The sequence below is a fragment of the Camelus bactrianus genome, chromosome 6 (genome assembly GCF_048773025.1).
Source record: "Camelus bactrianus isolate YW-2024 breed Bactrian camel chromosome 6, ASM4877302v1, whole genome shotgun sequence".
In the NCBI taxonomy this organism is placed as follows: Eukaryota; Metazoa; Chordata; class Mammalia; order Artiodactyla; family Camelidae; genus Camelus; species Camelus bactrianus.
The window spans coordinates 64,142,112-64,153,139 of record NC_133544.1 but is presented as its reverse complement, the minus strand read 5'-3'; the positions used below and the strand labels follow the sequence as shown (position 1 = coordinate 64,153,139).

The 11,028-nt window shown below is 35.8% G+C and overlaps 1 protein-coding gene across 2 annotated transcripts; it reads left to right on the top strand.

The window, feature by feature from the left end:
• Positions 1–2,738: 2,738 nt before the first annotated feature.
• On the top strand, positions 2,739–3,758 carry OR4E2 (olfactory receptor family 4 subfamily E member 2). Of its 2 annotated transcripts, XM_074364791.1 has the most exons (2): positions 2,739–3,653; positions 3,729–3,758. In XM_074364791.1, the coding sequence occupies exons 1-2, from the start codon at positions 2,739–2,741 to the stop codon at positions 3,756–3,758; spliced, it is 945 nt and encodes a 314-aa protein (XP_074220892.1). The 2 variants fall into 2 exon arrangements, with proteins under 2 accessions (XP_074220892.1, XP_010947931.1); XM_010949629.3 differs by lacking the exon at positions 3,729–3,758 and having other exon boundaries at positions 2,739–3,665.
• Positions 3,759–11,028: the final 7,270 nt, after the last annotated feature.

Sequence of the window (11,028 nt, the reverse complement as noted above, 5' to 3'; positions counted from 1 at the left end):
ATATTCTTTTAAATTAATTCATGAAGTATTTGGTGAGCTCCTCCTTTGTGCTACATAATTTGCTATGTGGCTAAAAAAATGAACAAGATATTCCCCTTCCTTCAAGTTGCATTTCCTTGCTCCTCAGAGGCCACTTTATGTTTCTTTTGGTTCAATCTCTTTTAAGCAGCATGGCCCGGTGGCTCAGAGTGTAGGCTTTGGAAAATTCAAATCCCATTTCAACCAATTGCCGAGTGACCATGAGTAAATTAACCCAACCCAACTAACATTTTGGAAAGCACTTCAGCAATACTGTATTTTTTGAGTTTATATATATATTTTATTGAAGTACAGTCAGTTTACAGTGTTGTGTTAATTTCTGGTGTGCAGCTTCAGTACAATAATTCAGTCGTAGACAACACTGTATTTTGAGTCATAACTGTTGAGCTAGTAAATTCATTTCTAATAATCAATTTCTGAAAGAATGATTAAAAATATTGGAGAGGTTATAACCATGCAAAAGTTATTTATCAAGCTAATACTATGTTCTGTGTACTTTCTTAGATATATTGGATACTTCATTGAACAAAGCATACAAAGGTTCTTGCCTTTATGGAGTTTACATTCTAGCAGCAGGAGACAGACAATAATAAACAATAGACTAAATAAATAAGTAAATTATATAGCGTGTTAGAGAGGGATCAATGCTTTCAAAAAGTAAAAAAGTAGATATGGATGAAAGGAGTCAGGAGTGCTGGGGATTCCGGGTGAATTTGTTTTCTATAGGATCATCAGCATAAGCCTCATTGAGAAGGTAATATTTGAACAAAGACATTAAGTGAGTGAGGGATTGACTATGAGATCTGAGGGGAGAGGTTCCAAGAAGAGGAAGCAACCAGTGCAAAGGCCTTCAGGTGTGAATGTGTTCAGAGTATTTGAAGAATAACACGGACATTGATATGACCGGAGCTGAGTGAATGAAGGAGAGGGTGGTAGGAAATAAGGTTAGAGTGTCTATGGAGAGCTGTATCATTTAGGGTCTTGTAAGTTACTGTAGAGATTTCACTTTTACGAGATGTGAGATGGGGAACCACTGGAAATCCTTGATTGGTGGATCTGACCTACATTTTAATGAGATTCCTCACTGCTACATTGAAAATAGATTGTGCTATTATTTTTAATAGTGAAAAACTGGAGACATCATGGATGGCCTCAAAAGATGTTTACATACAGTTTGATACATGTATGTGATGACATGTCATTCAGCTATACACTTATAATACCGAGAGAAAAATAGAATGTAGAATTATATGTTTTCAATAAAATTAAAACAAAGACAACAATAATATGATAATAGCAATTAAGTTAGGTTATGGGATTATGGGTATTCTTCCCACTCCATTTTCCGTTATGTAGCTATGTGGCTTTCCTAATGAGAATGTATATAAAAGTATGATGTCAAGATGGATGTGGTGTCAAAGGTATAAGGGTGAATCAAGAGAAGTAAAGACCAGAAGTCTAGGTTCAGTGAGTTAGAGTTGGAAGATATCGGAGACCTAGAGAGGAAAGCAAATGAAGTAGAGGCTTGGAAAGTGAACAAAGGAAGGCATAATGGAGGACTTGAAAGTCAGCATTTGTACCCTATTAATACATATGTATGTGGAGGTTCTCAGTTCTTCAAGTCTCAAGCTCTCTGTGAAGCTATGGTGATGATGGTAGCTGGGAAGGATGTGAGAAAGCATCTGGTAGGCATGTCTATACCTTGTAATTTTTCTTGTTCTTTTCACTCATCGTTCTTTTTAACATCAAGTCTTGCTGGTTTCTTTGTGGGTTCTAACAGCTTCTGTTTGTAATATTCCATCAAACCTTTGTTATTCTAGGAAAGACTCCATGACAAATCATTGTTGGTATTAGAAAAAAGCACAACCACTATGATTTCCTGAGCGTCAGGGAGTTTTGAAGAAGAGCCTGGACAGAATAGATGCTTTAAAAAAATTTATTTCCACCACTGAGCTCCTTGCTAAAAAGCTACAAGTACTTCTAAAAGAGGAACTTATTAATATATCAGAAAGAATAGGTACTCCTCCTTCCTAATTTTCTTCAGTGTTCATAGTAGAATGTGGGCATCCTACTCCCATATTACCTCCATGATTAATTTGTCAACCCTCCATTTATTAAGAAAATAGTCTTTTCAAATGAACATAAATACAAAACAGAAACAGACTCATAGACATAGAATACAAACTTGTGGTTGCCAGGCGGGAGAGGGGTGGGAAGGGACAGACTGGGAGTTCGAAATTTGTAGATACTGACAGGCATATGTAGAATAGATAAACAAGATTATACTGTATAGCACAGGTGAATATATGCAAGATCTTGTGGTGGCTCACAGCGAAAAAGAATGCGACAATGAATATATGTATGTTCACGTATAACTGAAAAATTGTGCTCTACACTGGAAATTGACACAACTTTTTAAACTGACTATAACACAATTAAAAAAAAAGAAATGTGAAACCAGATCCTGATGGTGTTACGGTAAAAATTAATTTTTTGTTATTTGATTAAAAAAAAAGAAAGTAGTCTTTTGATCTATTAGTAGATTAAAATATTAAAGCTCTTATATTCTGTAGGCCCTGATGATAAATAAGCAACTCAGACAGGAATGCAGAGTCACTGCAATTAGTTCCAGTCTACAATATTAAAGGTAAATTAGCTTTCATGTTTTTTTCCCCCAGGGTCTTTTGGAAGCTCATTGAATGGACGCTCTAAACCAAACAAGAGTGACTGAATTTGTCTTCTTGGGACTCACTGATAACTGGGTGCTCCAGATACTATTTTTCATGGCATTCTCAGTCATGTACGTACTAACCCTTTTGGGGAACATTCTCGTCATGAGTATCATAGTCTTTACTCCACGTCTTCATACACCCATGTATTTCTTCTTGAGTAATCTGTCCTTTGTTGACATCTGCCACTCATCTGTCACTGTGCCCAAGATGCTAGAGGGTTTGCTTTTAGAGAGAAAGACCATTTCCTTTGACAACTGCATTGCACAGCTCTTCTTCCTACATCTGTTTGCCTGTGCTGAGATCTTTCTGCTGACCATTATGGCCTATGATCGTTATGTAGCCATCTGTGCTCCATTACACTACCCCAATGTGATGAACATGAGGGTCTGTGTACAGCTTGTCTTTGCTCTCTGGTTGGGCGGTACTGTTCACTCACTGGTGCAGACCTTCTTGACCATCCGTCTACCTTACTGTGGTCCCAACATGATTGACAGCTACTTCTGTGATGTTCCTCCTGTCATCAAGCTGGCCTGCACAGATACATACCTCACAGGAATGCTGATTGTATCCAATAGTGGAACCATCTCCCTCGCCTGTTTCCTGGCTTTGGTCACTTCCTACACGGCCATCTTGGTTTCTCTTAGGAAACAGTCAGCTGAAGGGCGCAGGAAAGCCTTGTCTACCTGCTCAGCCCACTTCATGGTGGTTACCCTCTTCTTTGGACCATGTATTTTCATCTACACTCGGCCAGACACCAGCTTCTCCATTGACAAGGTGGTATCTGTCTTCTACACGGTGGTCACCCCTGTGCTGAATCCCCTCATTTACACCTTGAGGAATGGGGAGGTAAAAAGTGCCATGAAGCATCTCAGACAGAGACAAGTTTTTTCATGAAATTTTGCACATGATGGGCTTGGAATTACAGATATAATTATGGTCATATCTTCAGTGAGACAGCAAAATAAGGAATCAAAATCATCAGATTAAATGGCACAGAGCAGGGTAGACTTCTGCATTAAAGAGAGGAACTTATTAACTATTATTTAAATAGGGAAAAGATCATGGTGGAACAGAAAAAGATCTGGAAAAGATTTGAACAGACTTTTTGTTTCACTAGTAAAACACATGCTTTGGGGGCACAGACTCAGTTTCAGGAACAGGTCAAGTTGTGAGAGAACTACTTTTTTATTGTACTGTTCTGTAGGTGTTGCCTCTGGAAAGCTGTACATCATATCTGGTTTATACATTATAGTGGTTTCAATGTTGTTTTCAAATAACATTGTTTAGCTGAGCCTTTACTTATATTGAATTAAATTTTCTTACTTTGAAAGTGATTCTTTCATTTATTTCTACATCTATTTTGTACTTTTGGTAGTATTTATTTAGACAAAATCAAGATGGAGATGTATTAGAACTTAAGGTAAAATAAAATTTATTGAGGTAGAAATTAATCACATAAAATACAGTTTTTTAAAATTGTACAGCTTGATAAAATTTGACATAGGTACCCTAAGTAACTACCTCCCTAAACAAGATATAGAACATTTCTATCACCTTCAAAATTTTCTTCAGCCCCTTCCCAGTCAATCACTTTACCCCCAACCAAGCATCCAAAGATCTGATTTCTTCTAGAAGTTTCATAGTTTCAGCTTTAAAGTTTAGGTCTGTGATCCATTTTAAGTTTACTTTGCTATGTATTATAAAAGATTTGTGTTGAGATTCATTTTTTCAATCTATTTAGTTGATCCAGCACCATTTGAAAAGTCTTTTTTCCCCATTGAGATACTCTGGTACCTTTGGTAAGAGTCAGTTGACCCTTTAAGTGTGAATTTATTTTTGGATTCTTTATTCTGTTCCATTGATCAGTATGTCTATATTTAAATCAATAGAACATTGCGTTGGTTACTCCAGCTTTATTAACATAAAGCTTCAATATTTACTAATATTGACGTCATGTAGCATGAGCCCTCAAATTTTTTCTTTTTCAAAATTGTTTTGGTATTGCAGATCCTTTGTATTTTCATATAAATGTTTATACAAAGTTGTATGTGTCTAAAGAACAATATTAGAACTTAGGCTAGGATTGCATTAAATCTATAAATCAATTTTGGAAAAAAATTGACATCTTAATGATATGCAACCTCTCAATCCATGAACTTGGCATACCCATTTATTTATTTAGATTTCCTTAAATTTTTCTCAGCAATGTTAGTCATCTTCATTTATAATAACATATATTAAATTAAACTTGTTCCTAAGTATTCTATATTTGTTGATGTTATTGTCAATTTAATTTTCAATTGTTTATTGGTAGCGTGTAGAAATACAATTAATTTATGTACAGTTGGTCCTTGAACAATGTGGATTTGAACTGCATGGGACCACTTATAAGTGGATATTTTTCAATAGTAAATACTAAGTACTATGCAGTACATGGTTGGTTGAATCCAAAACTGCAGAGGAACTACAGGTACAGAGGCCCAGCTATAAATTACATGCAGATTAATCTTCTCATTGTTCAAAGGTCAATTGTACATCAACTTTGTATCTTGTGACATCACTAAATTCACTTATAAGTTCTGGTGGTTCCTTAGGGTTTTACATTTATGATGATGTTATCTGCAAAAAAGACAGTTTTATTCCTTTTCCAATCTGTGTGACATTTATTTATTTTTCTTTCCTTATTGTACTGACCAGGTCTTCCAGTACAGTGTTTTAGTAGCAGTGATTTGAGTAGCATTGTTCCTGATAGGAGGGGGAAGTTTTCAGTCTTTCACCATCAAGTATGATGTTAACTGTAGGCTTTTCCTAAATGTTCTTTGTGAACATGAGGAAACTTTCTTCTTTATATAGTTAGCTGAGAGTTTTAACATGAGTGAGTATCAGGTTTTATCAAATGTCTTTTCTGCATTTATTGAAATGATTATATACTTTTTTCTTCTTAATCCTGTTAATGTGATGAATTACACTGATTTTCAAATATTAATTGAACTCTGCTTTGTTGGGATAAGCTTCATGTGGTCATAATGGGTTTTTCTTTTCATACATTACAGATTGTTCTTTTCACTTATCACTGTGTTGTGAAGAATGTTTGAATCTATGTTGTGGTTATTGGTCTGAAATTTTATTTTATAATGATGTCTTTGTCTGGATTGGGCATCAGTCATGTTGGCCTCATAAAATGAATTGGGAAATGTTTGCTCCTCTGTTTTCAGAGTTTGTGCAATATTTTTATTATTATTTAAATGTTTAATGGAATGTATCAGTGAAACTGAGAGTTTTTAGACATGTCACAAATTGTTTGACACTTTTCCACTGAGAAGAAAGCTGCTATCTCCCCTCCTGTTGAATGTGATCTAGTCTTAGTGACTTAGTTATGACCAACATAATGCAGCAGAAATGATGCTGTGTAACTTCTGAGAATAAACCAGAAAAGGCCATGCAGCTTCCACCTGATCCTTTTGGAATTCTCCCTCTTGGGTAGCTTCCTCTCAGAACTCAACAACCATGTGTGACAGCCCCAACCAGGAGAAAAGTGATGTACAGACGCTCCAATTGACAGTCGCACCTGTGTTCAGCCTTTGAGACAATCTAGTCTAGGCACCAGATAAGTGAGTGAAGGAAACGTCAGATAAACCCAGCCCTCCGCCTTTCAAGTCACACCATTGGAGTCTTTCTGACTAAAACATCACGAAGCAGAGATAAACTATCCCCACTGTACCCAATCTGAATTCTGGACTTACTGAATACATACGCATAATAAAAATGTTGTTGTTTATACCACTGAGTTAAGGATAGTTAAGTACGTAGCAATAGTAACCTGAACAGAAGATATCTGGGCCTGAAGTTTTCTTTGTAGAAAAGTTTTAAATTAGAAATTTATTTTCTTTAAAAAATACAGGTTGTTTTTTTTTTACATTTTTTGTTTCTTCTTATGACAGTTATGAACATTTATTTTGATCAAGGAGTTTGTCTGTAATACTAACTTTTTTGTTGTATAAATGGTGGTACCATTAATTGAAATTTGAAAGACCAAGGGAGAAGTTTTTATTAGGGTGGAAATTAAAAGTTCCATTTTGGTCATGCTACATTGGAGATTCCTATTAGACAACCAAGTGGAGATGGTACATGAGTCTGAGACATAAACATAAACTTATGGAATCAGCAGTATATAGAGAGTATAAAGTCATGGGACTGGATGAGGTAATTAGTAAATAGTATATATAAAGAAGATGACCAAGAAATAAAGTCTGAGGGAAACTTAAAAAAAATTTTTTTTTGGAGGGGTCAGAAATTAGGTTTATTTATTTATTTTTAATGATGGTACTGGGGATTGAACCCAGGACTTCATGCATACTAAGCATGTGCTCTACCACTGAGCTATGTCCTCCCTCTGAGGCAAACTTTTGAGGCTTGTTTTTAAGCTTTATTAGAATGAGTGGGTGCAGAGTCTCTTGCTCTATGGTGAGTTTACTCTCACTCCTAAAATGGCCTATTTGGGTCTCTACTGAGTTCTTTGCATGTTCAGTGGTCTGTCCTCTCTAGCTGGTAGGAATGCAAGGCTTCTCTAACCCTATAAAAACTGGTAATTTTTTCATTTACAACTCCTTGGTATTTGTTCTCAACCCCCGTGCACGGACAGCTTATTATTTAGCTAAGAGTCAAGGGAACCCCTTTGCAGCTTTCTGGATAACTTTTCTACCATAGTACACATCTTTCTGGTACCTTGCCCAACAAATTTTAAACATCTCAGCCTCCTTGATCACAGTTTCCTTAATTCAGCAAGATCTCCATGCTCTTCTTGTGTTCTAAGTCTCTGAACCAAGGCTAGAATATTCTTCCAGGCAGAAATTCAGGACTTATCTCATCTGTTTCTTCTTGGTAATCACAGTCTTGAGTTGCTTATTTTCCAATGTATGAAGATTATTTTTTCACATATTTCATCCAGTTTTTAATTTTTTATGATGGGAGGATTAGTCCAGTACCATTTACCCATTATGGCTAAACTTAAATGACTAAAAATGTTTAATAATTTATGGGTTAAGTAGTTACATCTTTAAGAACATTTTAAGGGTGAAAAAAAATGTAACTAATTTTGGGATATTATACGTGGCAGGCAACTTCTTAGATGGTTCCCTATGGTCTCACCTCCTGGTAGTCATGCCCTTGTGCAATCCCCTTTGCTTGAGTTTGGGTAGGACCTGTGACTTGCATGTAACCAGCAGGATATGGTAAAGGTGATGGGATGTCACTTTCATGATTAGATTAGATTAGATATGATAGTGACTTTTGTCTTGTTAGCTGACTCTCTCCTTGCTGGTTTTGATGAAACAAGTTGCCATGTTGGGTAGGCCCATATGTCAAGGACTGAGGGAAGTCTCTGGTCATTAGCCAGATAAGATCTGAAGCCCTCAGTCGAACAGCCCTTAAGGAACTGTAACCGTGCCAAAAAGACTTGAGCTTGAAAGCAGATTCTTCCCCAACTGAGTCTTCAATGAAGTTTTATCTTGGCTGATCTCCACCTCGCCCATAGTCCCAATCACAGAACCTGTGAGATAATAAATGTCTGCTGTTTGAATTTGCTAGGTTTGTGGCAATTTGTTATAACTAATTGATACTCAATGCATTATATATTGCATTAGCTGTCTATATTGATCTAATTTCTCAATTATAGTCAAATATTCATTTTGGGAAATGATATAGACAACTCTTATTCATTTTTAACTCCCTAGATTCTGCTTTTGCACACATGGAGTGATTGGTGACTATATAACTAAAATTTACTTTAGCTTTTACTCCCTGAAAGTGGGACTGTTGACCCCTATTCATCTACTATTATTCTTGATTTAGGTCACGCTGACAAAAGGGAGTGTTATTTAAAGATTCTGTTACTGGGAATCCCTAGGTATAGAAGCCCAGAGAGTTCTTGGTCAGAAGGTTGTATCACTTTCATTTTCTATTAGAATTTAAGTTGGAGAGCATGTAAAAGCCAGTAAGAGAGCAAAAAAAACAATGACATTAATAGAGCATTCAAGTCCACAGGTTATGAATATGTGGATTAACTAATTAATTAATTCATTCAAAATGATGAATTGAACTCCTTTTATAGGAAAGATTTCTTTTTTTTAGTCTAGAGAAATGATAAAATAAGCTAGTCCCAGATCTTAAAGTTGTAGACATACAAATAACTATAATACAAAACAGAAAGTGATAATTATGACAAGAATGGCACAGGTATATTTCTGAAACAGTTGCTAGAGGGATAAATTACTTCCTGCTAGGGAAAGCACAGGGGGATTCAGGAATAAGTTGGCTTTAGGAGTGTACTAAAAGATGTGTAAAAATCAGACATAAGACACTAGAGCTATACAAGGATGCAGAGAACAAGGGGACAAAAGGGGTGTGGATTAGTTTTACCTGGAGAATAGCATGGATAGATGTATAGTAGGGAATTTATGCCTGGGAAGGGAAGTGAAAATTGTGGAGTGTTTTTAATGAGTGGATTAGAAACTTAGATTTATTTAATAAGTAATGGGGTACATTCTCTCATCCACAGAGGAAATACTTCTTTTTGAAATAGATATGTCTTCATGAATATTACAAGTTCTGACTCTTATAACTTTGTGCCTAAGATAGTGATAGAGACCCCAGGATGTCAGAGAATAAAGAACTCTGGGTACCTGAATCTAATAGTATACTGCACCAATGATCCAATTGGCCCTAGGCTCTGCTATTATTTCCCTTTTTAGCCCCCGAGTCTGGCTAATTAGATTCTCACACCACTCTCACCATTTGTATCTTCTAACATTGATTCTTTTTGTCCTACAACACACAGTGGTCGAGAGCAGTATTTCTCAAATATAGTGTGCATACAAATCACCTGAGTTATCCAGGTAGACCCAATGTAATCTCAAGCGTTCTTAAAGATGGAAGAGGGATGCAAAAGAAGAGAATCAGAGGGAGATATGACTACAAAAGCCACAGAGATTCAATATTTCTGGCTTTAAAGATGGAGAAAGGGACCACTAGCTTAGGAATCAGAGCTGTTTACTCCCTGAATTAACTAGTATCTCTCTTTTGAAGTGCTGAAGGATAACAGCTTATTGTGAAATGGGCAAGTCCATATCAAGAAGACTCCATGGCAAATTCCTCAGGTAAAGAGGATGATGAGGTACTGTGACCAAAGGGACTAGGATTAGAGGACCCTACAGATGGTTGGAGAGCTGCCATATAAAATAATTATATCAGTTTTAATGGAGCTAATGGAATGAAATAGAGTGAACTTAATAACGAAACTATATCTAACCTTTCTTTGCTTATTCTGAAAGGAATTTAGAACTTATTGAGGCCTTTGGGTCACTATTCTACCAAGTTCTGTTAACTTGTAGAAATAATGCTGATAATGCTCTGGGGGGTTGGGTGCCAAACAATATGGACATCCACATCCACAATACAGAGTGAGTGACTCTTTAATTCTGGCTAAAAGGTAAGAAATGATTGAAATGGCAGAAAGTACTCAAAAGGACAAAGAATCAAAAGCAGCTTATTAGATAAACTGGGGGATGTTCATGAAAATATCTAAACATAATTATTTTCAAACAAATGTAGCATATTGTCAGTCCCCTACAATTTTCATACAGAACCCAAGTCAAAATCAGAGTTTTATAAATTTATGATGAAATGAGGCCCAGATATCACTACTATACAACATTTGAAAAACTTAGAAAAATGACCCAATTATGCCTCTACATTCTGGATTTTTATATGCACAGATTTTCATACTTATTAGTAACTTTTATGCAGAAATAAATTCCTAATGCCTTATTTGTTTATTTCTATTATGGAAATATTGCATAGAAGATGATTGTAGCCTGAGGAAGTCAGTTGTTGAATACAAAATTGCTGAACAAATTTCTATATGATAAATAATGATCTCTGTTCCCCCTTTAAAGTAAGTCAACCACAGAACCAAGAGTCAAGATATTTTGATTTTACTGTCTACTCTTCTACTTATTCAGTGAGTAACTAAACACGTTTTATCTTATCCCTGAGTCTAAAAAGCTTTTTCTGTGAAATGAAGATTAATGTTTTATTTTACCTCCCCACAGTTGTGACAATTATTGTGATGAAAGAAAGGTAGTATTAGAAATTTTGCTTGCACCTATTTAAAAAAGCAAACACTACAGTATTTCCCCAGTATAATTTTTCCAGCTACCACCTTAAGGACTGCCATGAGGCATCATCTTATTGTTACATT